The sequence below is a fragment of the Podarcis tiliguerta genome (assembly GCF_965153285.1).
Source record: "Podarcis tiliguerta genome assembly, chromosome: 11".
NCBI lineage: Eukaryota > Metazoa > Chordata > Lepidosauria > Squamata > Lacertidae > Podarcis > Podarcis tiliguerta.
In genome coordinates, this window is record NC_139544.1 from 49,720,138 (window position 1) to 49,743,613 (window position 23,476).

General features: G+C 41.4%; 1 protein-coding gene across 5 annotated transcripts in view; it reads right to left on the reverse strand.

Moving 5' to 3' along the window:
- The window catches only part of WDR7 (WD repeat domain 7), a 221,697-nt gene that overhangs the window by 72,247 nt on the left and 125,974 nt on the right, over nucleotides 1–23,476 (reverse strand). For all 5 annotated transcript variants that reach the window (XM_083402630.1, XM_083402629.1, XM_083402633.1 and 2 more), the window contains 2 exons: nucleotides 22,619–22,840; nucleotides 2,771–2,957 (listed from right to left, as the gene is read on the reverse strand). In XM_083402630.1, the coding sequence (XP_083258756.1) occupies nucleotides 2,771–2,957; nucleotides 22,619–22,840 (409 nt within the window). The remainder of the gene's footprint in view (nucleotides 1–2,770; nucleotides 2,958–22,618; nucleotides 22,841–23,476) is intronic.

The following is a 23,476-nucleotide window of genomic DNA, read 5'->3' on the forward strand; positions in this document are numbered from 1 at the left end:
CTGGAATGAAATGTACTTTTTAAAAATGCAAGTTTGTAGTTTGGTGTCATTTTTGTTGTTGTTGTTCTGGCCTTCTGCCTAGAATAACAACAATTGCCTGGCAAACTTATGTTGTGCTAGGGAAGAAGTGAACACCCAAATGTGTTGATTTTTTTCAAGTCAAAGTACAATTTTAACTGGCCAACAAAACAGTAATCAGAGATCGTGCTTTTTCATCACGGAGGATGTGAGTAGAAGAGCAATTATCAACGCCTTTTACAAAAGCAGGCATGTATCTATATAAGAGAATACAATCTGCCCAATAGTGCAGGAAAATGTCCCTGTGGGTTTTAAGAGGCAGCTGAAAGCAGCTATGAATTAAAGCACTTGACCATCCTAATAGCTGAACAATATTTTTTATATTTCATCTTACAAGGAAAGGTTGTGCTCACAATGAAAACACCCACTACCGCTATATTCCCACCTCCCTTTTTTTTTTTTTAAAAAAAGTACATGGTTATATTGATTGCCTTTTACTCCAAGGATTTATCAGATACATCTATTTATAAGATATAACTTGTTCACATATTTCCATGAAATAAACAAGTCTTAAGCAATGAAACTCAAAACATTTATACAGATGATCTGATTTCATTTTAATTGACTGTATTTTCTATCTATTTGAACTGAAGAATGTGAGATTGAGCATAGTGTACATTTAAGGAATTTCCCCCACATCTATCTATCTATCTATCTATCTATTTATCTATCTATGGAAAAAGGTTGTCTTGAAATATTTTTTACCTAGGCAAGGGAAAAACAAAACAAAACCCACACACCCAAGAAGATTGCAAGTGTGTGTGTGTGTATATATACACACACACACACATATATATATATGGCATTACTATACTTTAAAAACTACAGCAGGTGGATCCCCCTTCCCCAAAGTACTATGGATACATAAAATAATAATCAAAAACTTGTTTTTGTTTTAGTTTTTAGAAAATATGGTGTACTTTTTAAAGGAAATCATAAAGTACACCAAGTCATTTCCTTCAACCTGCACAACAAGACTGAGCTATCAGTTTTAGAACTGTTGCATGGAACTAGCTATTCATATTTATTTACAGTAATATTACGCTTGCCAGTCTGCCCTAGTACTAAATTAAAAGAGTAAGAGAGAATACAACCCTCTTCATGCATCTTACATGCGTGGAGAGGGCATGCATGTGAAGCGAGTGGGATCCGGCCCACTAGCAATGTTCCTTTGAGATCAATGCACACACCAGCTGCGTTCCCTGCTGGCCATGGATTCACTCCAATATGAATGCGGACAGAAGCCCTGGACAATCAAAGTTGCTGTTCACACGGAAGAAACCATACATGCGTACAGGTGTAGATGTGCAAGGCAAATGTGTGGCTGGCATGGGGCACGACTGGTGTGCACATGGGTGCGTGATTGTGACTGCATACCTAGCAGTCACAATCCAGCTTGGTCTCCCACACGTATCCTCTTCAAGTACCTGCCTGAAGAAGACTTTTGTCTGAGCGTAAGAAGATTGATTGGAGGAGATTAACGAAAAGGCAAGGAATAAAAAGTATTGGTTCTTTCCCATTTTACATGTAGTATGGAGCCATATTTGAAAGATGGGTGTCAGGTTTCGTAAGAGATCACCCTAGATCACACCTAATACGCTGAAAGTGCGCAACAAAACATACTAATTTTGAACATGTGTTTGAACCATAAAAAGAGCAGGAGCTTTGATGTTGCCCATCAACAACAGGCACCACTTGGTCACTAGATGGGGCAGGAACACAAGGCCCTGGTATCTTCCCCACTATGGTGAGACATCATGTATTCCTATTAAAATCCTAATAACTGTTGCTAAATTTGCACCTATACATGTTGACCAAGGGCCTGGAAACCAAGTCCTATGAGGAACGGTTGATGGAACTTGGAAGTTTAGCCTGGAAAAGAGGAGATATGGTAGCCATCGACAAAAATCTAAAGGGCTGTTTCACGGAAGATGGAGTAAGCCAGGGTGAGAGCCAGCGTGGTGTTGTGGTTAAGAGTGGTGGACTCGTAATCTGGTGAACCGGGTTCGATTCTCCGCTCTTCCACATGCAGCTGCTGGGTGACCTTGGGCTAGTCACACTTCTCTGAAGTCTCTCAGCCTCACTCACCTCACAGAGTGTTTGTTGTGGGGGAGGAAGGGAAAGGAGAATGTTAGCCGCTTTGAGACTCCTTAGGGTAGTGATAAAGCGGGATATCAAATCCAAACTCCTCTTCTTCTCCTGCTCTGAAAGCTAGGACCTGAACCTATAGCTTCAAGTTACAGGAAAGGAGATTCCAGCTGAACAGAAGAACCTTCTAACAATAAGAGTGGTTAGACAGTTGGAACAGTTTCCCTTGGGAGATTGTGAACTTTCCTTCCTTTGAGGTTTTTAAGCAGAGGTTGGGTGGCCACTTGTCATGGATGCTTCCGTTGAGATTCCTGCATTGCAGGGAGTTGGGACTAGTTGGCGCTCAGGACCCCTTCCAACTATACAATTCTATGATTCTATATAAATTACCATATGCTGATTTTATGCAAATTGCTATCCTCTTTTTTTGTGTGTGAGTGTGTGTATGTGTGAATCAAACCTACTTTTCTGGCAATGTGTAACTGGCCCCCCTAGACCTTGGCGTTATTGGATATCTCAACCAAAACCACGTGAAACGAAACCAATTACTACTACCACCTCACCCCCCGACAACGCCCCCCAAATTATTGAGGGAAGTACATACTTTGCAAGTTGCTTCTCGGCATCGGCACAGAGCTCCAGTAGCCCCATCAGCACTGCAGAGACATCCATATAAGGCTCCCATACTGTAAACCCTCGTCCTATGAGATCAATGGCAGTTCTTCTGATGGTGCTGTGTGGCGGAAGTTTTGGGCTGGGAGGCTGCAGCAGAAGATACGTCAAGGCCTTGCCTGCCACACAAGAAACATTAGAAAGCCAGAGTCAGGAAAAAGAGATCAAACACAGATTACTATGATCTAGAGAGCCGCCCCCCCCCTCCGCAAGAGATCTGCAATTCCCAGAGTCCCCAGGGAAGAGGGATTGACCATTAAACCATTCTGGGAATTGCAGCTTAACAACTTTCAGCATCCTTAACAATTGACAGTTCCCAGGACTCTTTGGAGAAGGCCACGATTGTTTAAGGCAGCATGACAGTGGTTTTTATGTATTGTGTGGACGGGGAAAATTACAAATCTTACGGATTCTGGTAAAAAATGCATTTCTGAGCATGTTCAAGATGGCCAAGCCTTAAGGATGAAGCAGGTAAGCACTCTCCTGTTCCCAGCAATCTCTCACCACCAGCTCCAACCCACCTCAGAAGGGTGTGTGTGTCAATAGGGGGTGAGGAGAGGCAGAGGGAAGAGGGGGGCAAATTCCTTGAGGTTTACTTTTCCCAAGCCCCCTCTTTCCCCAAACAAGCAACTCCACCCTAAAATCACATACTCTGGAAGACCTGTGTTCTTGAGAATATCCGGTGAACGGTTGGAAAAACTAAAGATGAGGTGAGGGAAGGAACCTGTTGCTTGGTTGCCCAACACTACTCAAAACCCAACTTTAAAACAAGCAAACGAAACAGACAAAACAGCTCTTGCCGTAATGTCTGCTGCTTTTTAATCAGCTTTCAACGCAGCGGTGGAGGAAGGGGAAGAAGGCAAGACTTTAATGAGAATACATGCACTGTCTTTAATGACTCCTTAACAACATGCCGGTGACATCATCCGAGAAACCACTAGCAGTGCTTTCAATCTGCATGAATGGTGCAATCTGAGATTTAATTCTAGTGAGTAATGCCTCAGGAGTGGGATGAAGATGTCCTAGCTAGCCTTTAAATCTTGACCCCATGAATGTGTCTGATGAATATGCTGCACAGCCACGCACTTAATTTTCTTCAAAACACAACTTCTTACTCAGAGAAACTGCTTCCCCAGTTCCTTCTTCAACAACAGACAGATTAAGAGGTTTCCCTCTCAGTACAAATCCCTTTTTATAACATTTTATTAATTTTCCAACAATAACAAAAACAAACAATAATAAAGATAAAAACAAAACAGTTTGACTTCCCCCTATTCCCTTCCTTGGTTCCACTGTATATCAATGTACTATATGTCCATTATAAAGTTTATAAATTATAAATGATAGAAAGCAGTGAAAGAGGGAAAGGATTTGCTGATATAATTAATAACTGGAATACAAAAATGGGAGGTGTGAGGAGGTCGAGGAAATAAGTTAATGAAAGATAAGGATAAATATTGGATGTGTTTTTAATTGTTTTTGTGTTTCTTTGTGTTTTGATGTATTGTGTCCCCCCCCTCTTTTTATGTAATTTTTTATTTTATTTTTTATTCTCTTTTCTCTTCTTTTTTCTTTTTTGTGCTCTTTTTCTGTAACTTTTAAACTTCTAATAAATATTATTTTAAAATAATAATAATAAAGTTTTAACCATTTGAATTACATTCTCCATTCACAATAGAATTACAAGTATTCTCCCTCTCAGTACAAAGCCCTGACCTTATAACGAATACTCAGAAGCGAAACACTCGTAGAAAGAATTTCTGTAAATGTGTTTATGTTATTAATTTATAATATTTATGGGTCACCTTCCTGTCTAAAGCTTATTCAAGGCAGTTTACAAAGCAACAGATAAAAAGGCAATTCAAATTATAATAAAATAGAAAATAGTACAAAATCTCCCATTAAAAAAAGCAGCAATAATAAATATGCTTGCAGGTCGAAGAGAAAACCAGATACGTGTTTTTTTTAACACGACTATCAACCCGAAGGTTGAAATAGCAGAACAGAGAATAATGAACAAGCCAGTGAAAATATGTAGGTCTTCAAGTCCAGGAGTGTGGTGCTTTATTGGGGAGGGGTGTCAGCTGGCAAGTCATCAGAGAAACCTCTCTCATACCAGTGCCTGTTAATTTCACTGAACTTAGTGTTGGGGGAAAAGCCCTGATCTTGCTCTTTTTAACTGGTTTTGAACTCAGCTGCAAATTACTTTCTTCTGCCTCTTCTAGGGAAAGTTTTGTGTTGTTTGTTGTTTTCATTATTGCATTTTAAATATTGCATATTCTTTGCTTTTATTTTACAAGCCGCCTAGAGAATTGTATTCATTCGTGATCACGCATACCTGACAATTAATATCACATTCATGGCTTATCCAACAAAGGTTCATGTTGACGTTTTTAACCTTTAAATCCATGCCAACCTGCCTGCACATTAAAATAAATGACTGAAGTTCGTCTTATTTTCCTGCCACTAAGTTCAATGAAACTGAACTGGCAATATATCGCTAATCATGATGTGTGTGTGTGATGCAAAAATCACAATGTGGGAAAAGCCAATGCTTCTTTCGATTCTTGCAACCCCTTTTAATTCTGTTGGTTCAGCTCTCCCCAGCCTCATGCAGGGGGCCATGAATCACAAGAGCAGGCAAAAATAATGATGCAGGAAAAACTGTGAAGCCAGCCAATGACTCTATGTGGCTCCATCCTTATTCCAGACATAGTGATACATTGGTATATCATGATTTTTAGCTGGCGATATATCACGGTGCTGAAAACCAGATACAGTGGTACCTTGGTTGTCAAACACCTTGGTACTCAAACAACTTGGAACCCAAACACTGCAAACCCGGAAGTAAGTGTTCCGGTTTGCGAAGTTTTTTCAGAAGCCGAACGTGCTCCGTTTGCAGTGTTACACTTCTGATTTGAGTGCCATATTTCCATTTTGAGTGTCACGCTGAGGTCTGTCTGTTTTTGCTATTTATTTTGCATTTTTGCGACTCTTTTTGTTTTGTTTTTGTGACGGTGTGGAACCCAGTTCAGCTACTGATGGATTGTGTGACTGCAGTACATTGTTTATTGCTTTCGTTTTATGGATCAATGGTCTCATTAGATAGTAAAATTCTTGTTAAATTGCTGTTTCTAAAAGTCTGGAACAGATTAATCCATTTTGCATTATTTTCTATGGGAAAGCGTGCTTTGGTTTTGGAACGCTTTGGTTTTGGAACGGACCTCCGGAACGGATTAAGTTTGAGAACCAAGGTACCACTGTATTGCCCAGCCATAGTCTTCACCCGTGGGCCTTAATTTTTGCTACTATTTTGCAAAGCGCAGGGCTGGTTTAGAGAAACCTACAACACCTGATCTTTCTTCCTTATACCTCTTTTCTTTGATGACCATACACGGAAGATCTTGGCTTTGGCTTGAAGGTGGGAGTGGCTCTTCAATGACCACACTGCCAAACCAATGCTGGACAAAAAGAACCTTCTGCTACACTGTGCGTACACGCACAAAAGACCCAAGTGAAGATAAAGAAGAAACGGTTGCCAAAACGGCTGCTGACATCCTCGGTTGAAGAGTCAAGCGAAGAAAAGAATGCCACATTAAAATAACGTTGCAATTAATTAGTAGCTCAATTATGGTTGCAACCTCTGGAGATTCCTTATTATAAGCACTTTAAAACCAAATTAGTTCACTAAGATTTATGTTATTACAAAGAATGCCAGATGAATTAATAATGACTGGCCACTTATTTTAAGTGTTGCTAAGTGAACAAAGCTCTCCCACCACTGCTGGGGTCAGACAGAATGGCCGGATTTTACGCTGCACAATTTGTCCACTGTCCACAAATTTACAGGAGAAGGAACTCATATATTTTTTAAAAAAAATAAATTCCCATATTGCCTCTCATCCGAAGATCACGGGGCGGCTTACTTGAATGTGGGAAAGGTTCTCAGTTGTAGACATAAGCAGAAGTCATTTCTACCAAGGGATCCATAGCGCTGTCACATTTGGTGCCAATTGAGTGAACATAACATCTTCTTCTTTTTAAATAGTTTTAACAACAATAATAATAACTTTTATTTATAACCCGCCCTCCCCAGCCAAGACCGGGCTCAGGGCAGCTAACAACCAATTACAAAAGCAAGTTGATTAAAATACAATTTAAAAAACAAGATTAAAATACAACAATAAAACATTAGGATGCAGCCTCTTCACAGGAGGAGAAAGGAAAAAGAAAGAGGGGGAGGGAATCAAACTGATTCTATTTTATTGAGTTTTACAATTTTATATTCAACACAATCATTATTACCACAAAGAAAATATATGGATTACAATCCCACCCACCCCTCCATGACTTCCCTCAACTTCCTCTTCTGGTTCTTTAAATATCTGCTTCTCCTACCCGTCTTATTCTACCTTAATTTCATAATCTTTTAATTAAATATTGTTGTATTCTTATTCTTTTTGTACCATTTCCCCCCCCCCCAAGTTACACCTTACCCTTTATTATTTCCCCATTGTTGCATCTTAACTTTGATACTTGTTTTCTTAATTGTAAGTGTTTAATCAAACCCTGCAAGTGAGTTGACTTCTTTACAATGTTTTCATAAGTACGACATAAACTGATCCCAATCTTTTTTGAAGTCTCTATTGTCCTTGACTCTTAGTTTCCCAGTTAGTGAACATAACAACTCCCTGGCCCCTGTGCTCCTCCTTCCAAAATTTTCAGGTTACATTCCTTCAGGAACCTCTACAATATATCCATTTTCACGATAAAGTTATTGCCCACATAATCACGGGGAGGGAAGCAAAACCGTTTTTGTTTTTTTACTTCTCCCACCAAAATCCGCACACACAAAAACCTGGACCGATTTGTCTGTAATTTGGCAAGTTTCTTAGCCACGGGCATCTCTCCCATGTACGCTATTTTTATACAGATTTCCCACAAAAATAATAATTAGGGGGAATTAAGTCAATTGGTTAAAAAAAGAATCTCCCCAAAACTGGAAAGACAGTATTTGTATGAAAACCACTGAAATGTGTCAGGGTTTATCCTCCTCAGAAGTGGGTACCATATTTGCAAATTTCATAAACTTCTGCCAAAATGATAGAGCTACAGATGGTTCTTTAAAAAGAAAAGGAAAGGAAAAGGAAAATTTAATGGTACTCAGTATAATAAAACCCCTGGACCTATTTATCTGAAATTTAGTAAACATTTTTTGCTACTATGCCCTCAAAGCTCACCCTTCAGAAGAATATATTTTTTTTATGGCTATAACTTTTTAAAAAATTTTCCCATGGTGAACAGGGAAGTAAAAAAGCTGCTTTCTCACCCAAAGAAGGACCTAAGCCAAACTAGGCAGCTTCCAGAGCAATGTTTTCCCAAAGTTCAGAAGCCTGAGCTGCTTTCTATTTAGACTGCCTTTTAAAGATTATGCTTAAATATTTGTGTGGCACTAACGTTTCCACATTTCTTTATTTTTAATCGGGACATTATATTCTGTGGCGTTTTGTTATTTTTCACTTTATGGGTGGGGCTTGCTGGCAGTCCAAATAGTCCATTTTTAAAAATAATAATAATAATTTCCTGATTTATCCATGACCTCACACAGTTTTACAACAGACGTCCACAACACACAGTCGCCGTTTCAGTATATTGCCATTACGTCTGCCCTATACTGGTGATCTCCTGCATTCTTGCAGCTTTACGGGCACCAATTGCTTTGGTTCCCCATCCCTACGAAGGAGAGGGAGGTGAAAAGCACTCTGAGCGTTTATGGCTTTCTACAGATAACACAATAAACCCCACATTTTCATTTATGTTTACTGCACTGGAGTTAACAGCTACATTCAATTAGGAGAAGTGACTGGGAGCCTTCCGATCCATACTGTGCTACATCATCAGCTTCCAGCCTGTTAAATGCAAAATTAATATGGTCTCCTCTCTCGCCCCCACTATTTTAAACACAAGGGCAGCCCCAGGGCTTTTCCCCCAAGGGGAACTCACAGGAACTCAGTTCCAGCACCTCTCAGGTGGGTTCCAGCACCTCTCATGTGGACGCAATTGCCAGTCCTGTTGAGTTTCGGCACCTCTTTTTCTAGAAAAATAGCACTGGGCAGCCCCTATGTAACAAAAAAGGAAAAAGCCTCTGCCACAGTTATTTCCACGTCCAGATTATGCATACTGAAATTGTGATAATGAATCTTGTAATGGATTATTTTCCTTTTCAAATGAAGGACGCTGAAATAATGAACTACGGCAATCATCCATTAGTAAAATGTGAATGAGGGCTAAACAAGTAACTTTCCTAGATAAATGTAATTGATCATTACTGCAATGCTATTATACAGTAGCTCTTTTTAATATCATTCATTTAGCTACTTATTGCTGTGGTTGAGATAAAGTATTGATTTTTATGTTTTTTCCCTCCTACAGGCAGTTCTCAAAACCCAGCTTCTTATTTTTGTTTATTGAACAAACTGCCTGCCATATTTAGCAGCCGAGAGGTTGCCGGCCAATCAGCACATCTTCCCAGGGACCCAAATTTAACCTATTGGAGGCCAGAGTTGTTTTCAAATGGCTCTTCCAGAGACCCATTAAGTGTGCATTTTAATTTATTAAACATTCCGCTCTCAAATCATTTAAGCCTCCCCCCCCTTATTTAAATAAAGCGCCTTGGCCCTTGAACACTAGCACATTAGTAAACACATACTACCTGCAGACACTCTAAATATTTCTCTTGTCAACATTTATCTTGTTTAAATTGAGCTAAGGGGAGAGAGAGGGGAAAAAAGATGAACTAAACAAAAGTCACTCTGCTGCCCACTTCTCAGTCTGGACATCTTTGTTTAAGCTTTGACTTGGCTTAAATGAACGAATTAATATTGACAAAAACATCAACTAAGCTAATGAGTTGTTAGTTAAGGCAATAAACATGTCACATTAGAGTCAGCGCAGTGAAGAGGTAATTAGCCCTAGAAAAGCTCCGCTGATCGGGGCTGTTGCGATCCTTTGCTCTTAACCTTTGAGTCCATTATCTAGTGCAGGATGAGCAGTGTCTATGCTAATGCAAATCTGCCAATACATTGGCCTTGGTACAGTAGCCAAGGACTGCATTAGCAAGGCCGTGTGATGGCTGGCGCCTTCCTATTTACCCAGTGTCTATTAACAAGTTTACATAATAGATCAAAGGATTACAATATGCTATATGTGCCGATGAATCTGCAAAGTAACGCAAACAATAATGGCGCAGCACAGAATAAAGCTGTTTAATTGGCAGCTGTTTACCAAACGAGCCGACTATCCTTGGGAACTTTTGGCAATTTGAGTCTTCCTTGCTATGGTTTTTGATTTCGTCCAAATAATACCCGAGTGTTCCTTTCTGAATGGAATTTGGAGGGGGGGGGGAGGGATGAATTTCCCCAGAACTAATAAATGATGTTTAGATTAAAAGATCTGTATACAAGCCCCAATTTAATTATAAATCCTGTAAAGTAAAAGGAAGTGTTAACCCCTATAGATTTAACCAGTGCAACTTCAAGAACATGGCATACAGATTTCAGTCATTATCTTCTTCAGTGAAATTATTAGCAACAATTCAGTATGCCAAGTTTTAATGAATCAAAATGTGGAGAGCAAGGTAAGTCTGTAACACCTCTGGATTTGGTACTTGACTACATAGTCTCTCTCTCTCTCTCTCTCTCTCCACCCACCGACATCTCAGCCATCCTCCCCTTTCATAAAATCCAGTAAACCACCAATTTGCTTAAATGACTTGCAGAGATTCCCAACGTGGCTCCCCAAAAGTTAAAATTACAGTAAAACAAAAAAAACCCCAGTAAAATAAAACAATTAAAGCCAGAACATTTTAAAAAGCTACAGAAATGGGAAAACAACAATAGGCAGCACAAAAGCAGCACATATAGGAGCGAAGTAGAGCATGTGATCCAAGGTTAAGCTTCTCCACCCCTGTAAATGGCAGCCAATACAGTGGTGCCTCGCAAGACGAAATTAATTTGTTCTGCGAGTTTTTTCGTTCTACGAGTTTTTTCGTCTTGCGAAGCACCACTGTGTATTGACGGTTTCCCATAGGAATGCATTGGCGGTTTTAAAAAAAAAGGCGCAAGACGTTTTGTCCTGCAAAGCAAGCCCATAGGGAAATCTGTCTTGCAAAGCAACTCAGAAAACGAAAAACTCTTTCGTCTTGCGAGTTTTTCGTCTTCCGAGGCATTCGTCTTGCGAGGTACCACTGTAAACTGGAGTGGGGACACTGAAGCTTGCAACACAATGCCTCCACATCAAATGTTTTAGTCTGACATCAAAGGGAATTAGAAAGGAGACAAGGAGCTGCTGCTCTTGGCCCAGCCATATAACTTCTGTAATCATAGAAGCTTTATTTAGAAACAATGCTGAGTCAAACTCTTCTCTGCTGACCCAAACTTTTAAAGAAGGGATGGGAAATCTGTGGATCTCCGAAAGCTGTTGGACCACATCAGCCCTAACCAGCCCGGCCAATGGTCTGGAATGATGGGAGTTGTGGTCCAACACTGGGAGTGTCACAGGTTCTACATCCCAGTTATGGGATGGGCATGGGTTAAGAACTTAATTCATTTTGGAGGTCTGTTCTTAACCTGAAACTGTTCTTAACCTGAAGCACCACTTTAGCTAATGGGGCCTCCCGCTGCTGCTGCACCGCCGGAGCATGATTTTTGTTCTCATCCTGAAGCAAAGTTCTTAACCCGAGGTACTATTTCTAGGTTAGAGGAGTCTGTAACCTGAAGTGTCTGTAACCCGAGGTACCACTGTACTCCATATATCAGATATCTTTCATACCAGCCTACACCAAACCACATCCTACTGACCAACTTTCCTAATATGCAGTTCAAAGCCTGGTTGTGTTAGCTTTAGCCATGGTGGAAAAATCCCTGATGTTGGGAAAGATGGAGGGCACAAGGAGAAGGGGACGACAGAGGACGAGATGGTTGGACAGTGTTCTCGAAGCTACCAGCATGAGTTTGACCACACTGCGGGAGGCAGTGGAAGACAGGGGTGCCTGGCGTGCTCTGGTCCATGGGGTCACGAAGAGTTGGACACAACTAAATGACTAGACAACAACAACATCACTCAGGCATGAAAACATCTGGTGAGAGGGTACTCACTCCAGAAAGAGGCTGTGGGAAATGAAGCTCAAAATCCCAGTCTCTTAACTGCAGTTGAGAAGACCTCCCTTGCTTCGCTAAGCCCTAGCCAGCCTATTTCCTATAATCCTCTAGAAAACTAGTTTTAACCTTTGCTGATTTTTGTCGCTATCACCTAAAATGAAACTTAAATATGTGCTCATAAGTGCAAATATACGAGATAAAATCTTGACTTTTTGAACCCCAGGGGAAGACTCCAATTGATTTCAAGATTTCACCCAAAGCCCTTTATGTTCTACCAATGAAATTAATAAAACAGTAAGAGATTACTTTATTACTTTAATTGTTTTATTAAAAGAGGCTTAAGATCCGTCTCTTTAGTTGCCTGCCAGCTTTTTATGGCTTTACTGTAAAAAGGAGCAAGGGTATACGTTTTAAAGGTGGCTTATCCCAGTTTTGCTACAAGAGCATTACTGGGCATGCTTGCAAATGAAGATTTCTGGTGCATTTCCCCCCCCTCAAAAAACTGTAAACAAATATTGGGGCTCAGTGAAGAATAAAATGAAGACAAATAGGATGCTAGCAATATGTTTTTCAAAATCCTGCTCCGATGATCCTGCTCTTGTATCTTGAATGGGTCCAAAAATTTTTGTTTGCTGTTATGCAAGGCCTGCGAAAGTTGAACTCCAATCACTACTGTAGTCAATTAGCTGTAGTCAATTAGTTAAAGAAGTCCTTTCATTTAGAGAGCGGGGCGGGGGGGGGGGAATCTAAATACATTTAGACCCGAACAAGGAGCCCAGATTTAGAACATTTTCCTCAAGGAGAGAAAGAAAATAAGCCACAAGCACTAGGGAACATTAACAAAGTTGTGAAGTATATGAATACTATGTTAGCCTTGGTTTCCTGTACTTTCTAATGGAGATCTTTGTAAATAAATCTTTGCAGGATGACCACTGCATCACTCAAACAATGACATATGCTGCTGTATCACTCCCCCCCCCCTGCAGATTCGGGATACAGTGGTACCTCTGGTTACGTACTTAATTCGTTCCGGAGGTCCGTTCTTAACCTGAAACTGTTCTTAACCTGAAGCACCACTTTAGCTAATGGGGCCTCCCGCTGCCGCCGCGCCGCAGGAGCACAATTTCTGTTCTCATCCTGAAGCAAAGTTCTTAACCTGAGCTAATATTTCTGGGTTAGCAGAGTCTGTAACCTGAAGCGCATGTAACCTGAAGCGTATGTAACCCGAGGTACCACTGTACTTTCAACTGGAGATCAAAAGAAGGGGGGTTTAAGTTAGCTGGGGTTAAGACTGAGAGGAGAGCTTTAAAGCAGAGCTAGGTATTATAGGAGAGTCAGAACTGTCGGTGAAAATAGAAGACCAATGCCTGTTGTTACACTTTGTGTGACCATGCAACCACTGAAGGGAGAGGTTTGTGGAAACATGAAGTGAGATGTCAAATTATTGCCATGCTTCTTGTCCAATGTCCACTTTCACCCTTGAAGACACTTGGTCACAATTCTTCGGTCTGCATGGTTTTAACTTGTCTCCTTTAAATGCAATGGATCCAAGGCAATTAGTTATTTTCAGTCTGATGTGGGATACAATATTTATCCCCCCTGCCTCAGGTAGCACAGTACTGACCCACAGATAGCATTTTTGGCATAAGGAGACATGCATTAGTTTATGTTGTCTGTCCTGCCTCCATCCACCATTCCTTGGAATGTATCAAATCAGAAAGTCTTCCCAAACACAAATTGGCCCTGCCTCTCAGAAAGAGAGCCAGATATTCAGGAGAGGTCAAAGATGAGCCCAGGAATCTGCTGTGCCACAAAAGAGGCCCAGTATCCACTTAGTGACTGCCAGAAGCAAGGAGTTGGAAATCACCTCTTTTCAAGAAGCCTGGGCTTATGCAACTTCTATTCCTTCTCCATTCTTCCTCTAGTATAAATGGATTTGAACACAAGCTCCGCTTTCACCATTGACCATGATGCACCATCCGACTGTCAGGACTCTTGCTAGCCTGAATAATGGGCCCTGCTGCCTTCTTTGCTTATGTTGACCAAGGATATCAGAAAACCGGAAGTGGGCATCCCATGTGTTTTATCTATTTATTTATTACATCTCCAAGGAGATTCTGCAAATACTCATGTCTGTGTTATATAAAGACATTAGCACATGGGAAATTTTAGGTAGCTGGAAGTCATATTGGTCTGGGAAAGGGAACAGATACATTTGGCAAATTTATATGATTTTTTTATACAGCGCAATTAGCATATGCAGTAATGTAAGAAAGGGACAAGCCTTTGCCCAGAGGAGCTAATTTGCCTTCAGTGGTACAGAAATCAAGAGCAGAGAATGGGAACAAAGCAAAGAAAATGCTGACAAGTCACAGCCTATACACATTTTGGAGTCCGCCAACAATTCCTGCGAGAAGAGAATGGACTGCCAATTTAAACACATGGCCATGAAACATGGCAATGGAAATTTGTACTTACATATGAAATGAGTGCAGACCCTCCAAGTGCCCGTATTTTCCAGGGATGGTCCCAGTTTTAAAGAAGCCGTCCCAGTTTCTGATTTGATCCCAGACCCATAATGTCCCACTTTTCCTTAGGACATCCCTATTTTCATCGGAGAAATGCTGGAGGGTATGGAGTTATGCCACCCCTGAGCCAAGGAGATAAGTAACTGTACAATATTTAGAAGACATCTGAAGGCAGCCCTGTATAGGGAAGTTTTTTAAAAATATGTCTAATGTTTTATTATGTTTGTTATATATGTTGGAAGCCACCCAGAATGGCTGGGGCAACTCAGTCAGATGGGTGGGGTATAATATTTTAGGACGTCCCTGTTTTCATTTGAGAATGTTGGAGGATATGCGAGTGCTGTTTTTTAGCTTTGAGAAAGCAAACACGCAAGCAGGGCATTACATCTCTGGATCTGCCTCTTCTCCCTGGCCAGCTGAAATTGTTGGTAAACACTGTCCAAGGTATCACCACTAAAGCAGATCAAGACATTGGCAGAGAGGAACAGGCCTCTTTCAGCAAAGACCCTGAGGCTTTGGAACAAGCCTGCCAGATGAGGCTCACTATTGTACTTCATTGTTTGACATACTATGATTTTTAAAAAATATATCTCATCTGCCAGAGTTTGTAAATAAAGCTGGGGTTTTTTAAAAGAAGAAAGAGTTAGAGCGATAAAAAGGAATATTCTGCCAATCAGTTCTGCCAAGAATTTTCATGGTTTTCAAAAACATGTTCCCAAATGTCTACCTGTGAACCTTTGAGCGAGCCGATGATCCATATGCATTTTTAGAGAAAAACAGAGGTCAACGTCAGTGAGATCTCTCAATCACAGATGCTAAAAAGAAAACAATTCCAGCTTTTTTAAAAAGAAAGAAATGCATTTGATCTCGATAGTTGGGAAATCAAGATATTCCGCAATTTAAGGCTAGCGACAAAGCATGCTGATGTAATGCTGCTGACCTAGACGGAGTGGGAATGAACACAGCTGCTTCATCAATAGTTCTACATGATAGCAATGGGAGGGCTCAACGTGTAAGATGGCAGCAATCAACTTGTGTGTGTCATCTTTTATAGCATTAAGGCGCACAGGGTTCCTTCAGACCTGTGGATGCCTTAATCAAATATACAAGGATGCAGAAAGCAGCAACATCACTCTCTGGGCAGGGATGGGAGAACAATACACGTGCACATTTGTGTTATACAGGCAGTAAAATGCATTTAAATCAGCCCAATCTCTAATAAAATTGCCCACAAAGAAAGAGAAAAGAATTAGAACAACGGGTTTGCCAATCTTCTCTGTCTAACTCTGGCCTAGTTAAACTGACCTAACAATGCTATTTTTCTTCCTCTCAAAATCTGCAGTGGGTGAATCAAATGTGAAAGCAAGATCAATTCCGTTCCAAGACAGTAAATGAGCTTTAGCTCAGTCTTGTTTCAATTTATGGAGAGAATCCAACTATACCAGCTTTAAGTGTATTCTTAGACCAGCTATGAAACTATATTAAAGTGCTATGGAAACAGTAAACAATTGTTATTTTCCACCTATATTTGTTTATAATCTAGAAGTGCGCGAAGGAAATAACTGTGACCCTTCTCCCCCCCCCCAAGCATGCATCAGATTTTATATCTGCATTTCTAGTTAAAATTAATTTCACAGGGCTATTAAAATGGTCATTTACCTCAATATTGAAAACAGTATATAATTAGAACTGCAGCAAAACCTGATAGCCTGTTAAAAACCAGGAATTTAGCATTTTCCCATGTGAATATTAACTTCAGTGTGCTGTAATTATCTTACCGTGTCAAATTAATATAAATGTTTGTACTGTAAGTTAAAAGCTGAAAAAATGGACCACTGAAATAAAGAAATTAACTACTATTAACTTCAGCAGAATATGAACTGTACCACTCATATTTAATACCTATCAGCCATATTCTACCTTACATGGAAACTAACATGTCTAAATCCTAAACCAGAGTTCTGTTCTCAATGCTATCACACTTAACAAGAAGAAACTCATATTCAGCAAACAATGTTGTTAGCATCTGTCTGCCTCAAGTGACAATGGAGTGCACCTCTGAGGGTGAATTCAAACCAATGTGTCAGCAGCATCCAAGTGACTTCCCCGGGGTGCAAGTCTGGGCAGTGTGTATGGAAGTCCTGGGCTGCCCAGAAGACAAGACCTCCCTCTCGGCCTTGCTGATGTGGTCCAAAGGAAAGAAGCAGAGCGATATGTTGGGTACCCAACCATCTTAGGGACTCCACTCAGGATTTGTGTAGGGTTTACTCCTTAGCCTTTTCTTCTCCCAAAGATATCCCCAAAGGCAGCGGAGGTTTAGGGTCAGAGTTTTCCTTCTCCTAGATAGCCTACCTTCCCAGGTTGACAGCCTCCACCTGCCCCTAATTTTCCTCAACAGCATGTGCAGAAGGCAAACCCTTAAAACAGCTCAAATGCAGTTGCTTTGAACACAGTAGACAATGCTTATGCCCATAGTGTTGGAGAACCTGGTTATATAATAATAATAGTAATAGTAATGATAATTTATTATTTATACCCCGCCCATCTGGCTGAGTTTCCCCAGCCACTCTGGGCGGCTTCCAATCAAATGTTAAAAACAATACAGCATTAAATATTAAAACGTTCCCTAAACAGGGCTGCCTTCAGATGTCTTTTAAAGATAAGATAGCTACTTATTTCCTTGACATCTGATGGGAGGGCGTTCCACAGTGCGGGTGCCACTACCGAGAAGGCCCTCTGTCTGATTCCCTGTAACCTCACTTCTTGCAATGAGGGAACCGCCAGAAGGCCCTCGGAGCTGGATCTCAGTGTCCGGGCTGAACGATGGGGGTGGAGACGCTCCTTCAGGTATACAGGATGGAAACACTGTTGGAGCATGCTACTGTCAGTACAGAAAGCCACCTTGAGGGAGCACATCTAATTAGTTTCAAAGCTGACCTTGAAGGTGGGACCAGGCACAATGACAAATAGGGGATCACTTCACAAAGTGGAAATACTGTTTGGAATCCCTCATCTTCACCATATCTTGTAATTATGGAGACACATGATGTAGTGCCATCGCTTCATACACCAACGCTACCCTAGCAAGCTAAAGTGGATCTCCCTTGCAGATCTCTTGGGCTCTGTATGGCTCTATTCAATTTGCATCAGTCCAGTCCCTGATGTATGATGGTGTCAATTCCAAATTCTCTTTTAATCTGCCTTGGTTCCTGTCTTCTCTGTGCTTGCAGAGTATCTGGCTGTGATTGGGAAATGTATGAGGAGGGCAAGTTGATTAGGGCTTAATGCAGACAGGCCTTTCCCATTGCTCAGAGACACCGCAAAGCTTTCATTGGGGCTTGGTCAGTTACCAGGGTTAAACCTTTAAAGGGCGTGCCTGATTTGTTGCGTCCGTTGTGTTTTAAACTGCATTACATGCGACTCAGGCATGTTGGAAATAAACAACACATTTGGAAAAAGCTCAACATCCACACTGCCCGATAATAAATTTTGAGACATGACACTGACTGAGTTGAAGAGCAAAATGCTCATCATTAATAGGTATATTGATGGCACATGGTTGGAAAAATACACTGCTTTAATGACCGAACAGAGTATTTTCATATTCAGGACAGAAGAGTCATTCAGATTTATCAGCCCATTAACTTTATAAACATAGCATTAGCTGCTGCTTAGGTGTGATGTGGTGAATCTGTAATGAGAAATTCTTTACGTGGCATTTTATAATTAAATATCTCATGAACCATTTGTAAGGTCAACAGAGATTAATGTGAGATGTCAGGCAAGGTCACTGTGTGAATTCCTAAAGAATCACATCCTTCCTTACAGAGCAGAAATATCACAATTAATTGGCATTAAAAACAACAGTAGCAAGCATGTGATAAGAGTTTTACATCTTATCATAGTAAATCAATGATACTTATCAAAATGAGCTACTTTCTAATTGTTATTGCAATTTAAACTGCTGGAGGGACAACACACAGTTCGGCTGCAGACTCTTTCCCCCCTGCTCATTATTTTAGATCAGGCATCCTTCACCTTGATCATACTAAGATTGTGTTTTCACTGAGGATGATCTGAATTTCCACAGTATTTGTGTTTATTACATATTGTTCCTCCTACTAAGAGCTTAAAGTGGTTTACATTTGGTCCTTGGGAGAGAGGACCAGCTCAGTGGAAGAGCTCCTGCTTGGGAAGTGGGGTTCTACATGAGATCCTGGAGAGACGCTGCTGTTCAAAACAGGCAATACTAAGTTAGGAGGATCAATGATATGACTTCAGTTTCAGATGTTCTGTGTGATCTCCCAGCATGGCCAGACTGGCTGAGAGAGGGGTCACCATAGGACAAAATAGGTGGTGGCAGAGACATTACTCTGATGAAAGGTGGGGCATTAAGCACCATACAAGAAAGTCCGTCCCCCAGTGGTGTGTTAGTTAGCAAAAGACAATAGCAGAGTTGGGAGGAGGAGGTTGCCAGGGGACGTGATACAGAGGACTTCTTGAACCTTCAAGAGAAGGTACCCTCAAAATCAGCGTTCAGCACCTACCACCTTCTTAAAATTCCACCACCTGAGGTGTCTGTGGTGCTAAAACCTCTCTGAAGAGGTCATATTGCCTTCTTCAGGCTCTGAAGACTTCAGCTAAGCTTCTAAAACAGGCAGGGACCCTTTATGAGTAGAGGCTCTACTCCGCAGGGGCAGGGCTAGCTGCCAATCTTACTGTTCATTCTGGGTTTCCTGGTTGCTGAAGTAACCCCATAGCCTGCCTCTGTTTTCACCTTTTGTTTTGCCTATCTGGACCTACTTTCTCCTTTATCTACTTAGCCTTACTGTAACTTCATCTCTGCTTAACCAGACCTTGTTTATTGGATCCTGGCCTGGAGCAATGATGTGTCTCCTTTCGTCCCTGGATTTTGTGTCTACTACATGCGCCCGCTCAGGCTAGATGTTCACAATCAGCACTTAGGACAACCCTATGACAGTTGATTATAGGGAAGGATACCACATTTTCTTCACTGCACATTCCAAGGACAGGTCTTCGTGGTTTGCCAAACAACTAAGTCAAGATGAAGCCAATTGTATGAGGGATCCCTTCACATGTCTTGGGGGTATACACGTGGCAAAAGAGAAGCAACACGGTTTTTTTGGGGGGGGTGGGGTGGGGAAGAAAGGTCACCTGAATCCTCCTTTAATTAATTCTTCAAACAGGGCCTAATCACTACAAGTTAACATCAAGCAATTATGAAGACTAGTTCAGAATGACAATCCATCTTCTGAATTCTTGGCAGTACTCAGGGATAAGAATAAGCATTCAAGCATTTATAGTTTGCATGCTGAAACTCGTTTACAGAATGAACCTGGTCTACTACAAGTATTATCCAAAGTTCACATGAGATAAGGGGCAGCCAATATTTTCAGTCCCAAAGGGACTTGCGGTATCATATATTTGCAGTTGTGTTGGAGAGAGAGAGAACTTCTGCTCCTCCTTATGAGGGAGCAGCACTCGAGGGGAAAGGCAAAGGGGTCAACAAATGTGATTATAGAGAGGCAACACTCAGTCTCTCAGAGAACTACAATTAATAATAAGTAACCTCACTCTGTCAAGATGTTCTTTGTGCATTTCCATTGTGGAGGAAGAACCTGGATGGCAGTGTGTAAACCGCAACAAAACAGACTGTTTGGCTCTTATGATAGGCCTGCCCCAGAAAAGCAGCATGGAATTGCAGGAGGTGAAATGTAAATTTCTGAATTAAACTTCTACCGCCTCTTTTTTTCAGCAGTGGGAATGCTGTCAAAAAGACCTTTTTTGGGTGCTAATGGTTGAAATCAAGGGTCTGATATTGCAATAAAAGCACGTTAAGATACACTGGTGTTCAGATACAAAACAGGTCGTATATTATATTTTGAAAATCTTAACAGGAAGTGCACTGATTTAAATGCCAATGCAATTCTGGGCTGCATCAATAGGAGTACAGCATCTAGATCAAGGGAAGTAATAGTGCCACTGTATTCTGCTCTGGTCAGACCTCACCTGGAGTACTGTGTCCAGTTCTGGGCACCACAGTTCAAGAAGGACACTGACAAACTGGAATGTGTCCAGCGGAGGGCAACCAAAATGGTCAAAGGCCTGGAAACGATGCCTTATGAGGAACGGCTAAGGGAGCTGGGCATGTTTAGCCTGGAGAAGAGGAGGTTAAGGGGTGATATGATAGCCATGTTCAAATATATAAAAGGATGTCACATAGAGGAGGGAGAAAGGTTGTTTTCTGCTGCTCCAGAGAAGCGGACACGGAGCAATGGATGCAAACTACAAGAAAGAAGATTCCACCTAAACATGAGGAAGAACTTCCTGATAGTAAGAGCTGTTCGACAGTGGAATTTGCTGCCAAGGAGTGTGGTGGAGTCTCCTTCTTTGGAGGTCTTTAAGCAGAGGCTTGACAACCATATGTCAGGAGAGCTCTGATGGTGTTTCCTGCTTGGCAGGGGGTTGGACTCGATGGCCCTTGTGGTCTCTTCCAACTCTATGATTCTATGAAATTCCCACTTCAGATTTCAAAATATATTAAAATTCATGGGATGAATGTGAGAGTGCACAGAATATGATGACAGAGCAGAATGAAGACTTTCCAGTGAAAGTTGTTCCCATCCTACCTTTCACCTTCACTTATTGACAATGGGAAGAAGAGAGGTGTGGCAGTCATGGGTACAGTGCGGCCCATACAAAGAACACAGAAGGATTATTAGAATTGCAACGCTGGATTTAAACTCAACTAAGTGGTGTCTGCATTAAGAATTAAGCATGAGACAAAGGTATATCTGGAAAGAAAGTATACACGAGACCCAAGAGCACTCAGCCTTATTAGACTGAATGCAATGAAAGAGTATTACTGTAACCTTTAGGAATTCATCCAAGGCCACTGGTTTGTGGAACCATTCTGGTAATCACCTACAATATTCATAAACTAGGGGAATAAAAAAATGAGTAACTTCTCTGAGGTTTGGATGGTCACCCAAAGCATTTTTGAATAATTAACTTTACATTTCAGTTTTGCTATTAAGACATCGCTAGTAAAAAAAAGTGGGATTGTAAATTCTTGATCCAGCTCCCACCCCACGCCCCCACCCCAAGGATAAAAGGAGCAAAGTGAGAGTTGCAGAAAAAGGACACGAAAAAATTGCTGCAAAAAAGGACATGAAAGCATTCCATGAAAACATGGGAGGGGTAAATGAACAAAAGGAGGGATAGTCCAGAAAAGACAGTGCTGCCTGAGCTAATGGCGACAAACTAGGGACAAATTTAGGGGGGAAACTACCTGTTGTTGTTTTTTAAGGCATTTTAGAGTGGTCTTCCTGGATCAGTTCTAAGACTACTAAGAGAATGTGAATAGATCCTGTGTTTGGGTAGCAAAGATAGGTTTTCAACAGCTCCCAGATATGCACACACATATATATGGGGCTATGATCATTAAAGGGACGTGGGTGGCACAGAGCCTAGGACTTGCCGATCAGAAGGTTGGCGGTCCAAATCCCCATGACGGGGTGAGCTCCCGTTGCTCGGTCCCTGCTCCTGCCAAACTAGCAGTTTGAAAGCACGTCAAAGTGCAAGTAGATAAATAGGTACCGCTCTGGCGGGAAGGTAAACACCGTTTCCGTGCACTGCTCTGGTTCGCCAGAAGTGGCTTACTCATGCTGGCCACATGACCCGGAAGCTCTACGCCGTCTCCCTCGGCCAATAAAGCGAGATAAGCGCTGCAACCCCAGAGTCGGCCACAACTGGACCTAATGGTTTACCTTTACCTTTATGATCATTAAACAGTGTCTCAGACCTGTGACCCTTCAGAACCCTTGGAAGTTCCTTGGGACGAAATAGTCTGAAATCAAAAGCTTCCGTTTTTGATTTCGACCTCTGGTGCATGGAGGAGGAGTAGGGTGGTGGCGTGTGTGTGTGTGAACCAGTGGCTCTCTGCATCTTGGTTCTCATGGCAGGAAGCCAGGCTTTCGCATTGTTACTGAAATGGGCCATATAACAGAATACAATAGCATATATTTCGCCATACAGCTTGCATCAAGGGGGAGTGGGAAGAGAGAAACTTACAAGTATGCCTCGCCAGAGAATAGTTGGATCCACCACTTGTTGAGCCAAACCCTTCGGGAATTTGGCTAGAGCTGCGCGGCCTGGTCAGCAACTTCGGAGGTTCAATTTCTGCTCCAAACTCTGCTCCAATTACTCCTAGCAAAACTATAGCAGTAGCTTGCTTTCGCCTCTCTTCGTACGACATAGATATTTTTTTCATTTGCGGAAATCCAGACAGAGAACCTGAAACACAACACAAAGAACATTAGGACAGGTGGTTCATAAACTGTTCTAACTCCAGCAACTCTGGTGGTCCTTTCACTGTGCAAAGAATTTAAATACACGTCTTATGACTCCTTTTACTATTCATTTTTTTAAAAAGTGGTATAGTAGTCACAGCCTTGTTCTCCAAATACTTGCTGTGTAACCAATGAAACACATGGTATATGGTGGTGCTCCAACAGTCGTGTTAAGGCGATGTATAATAAAAACAATTAAAAACAGTTTTTAAAAACAGAAAACACATTTGAAACAAAACTGAAACCATACAAAATAGTAACTTGTGGCAAAAACTTATTTATCTACCTGGGAAAGCCTGTTGGAACAAAAATATATTCAACTGTTTCTGGAAGGTACAGATAGTGGACATCTCTCATATGCTAACAGGAATCCTAATCCAGAATGCAAGTTAGACTGGTGCCTGGGAGTGGCTGCCAGGACCATAGAAACACTCGTCCTAAAGGATCTACATTGGCTCCCAGTATGTTTCCAAGCACAGTTCAAAGTGTTGGTGCTGACCTTTAAAGCCCTAAATGGCCTTGGTCCAGTATACCTGAAGGAATGTCTCCATCGTTCAGCCCAGACACTGAGTTCCAGCTC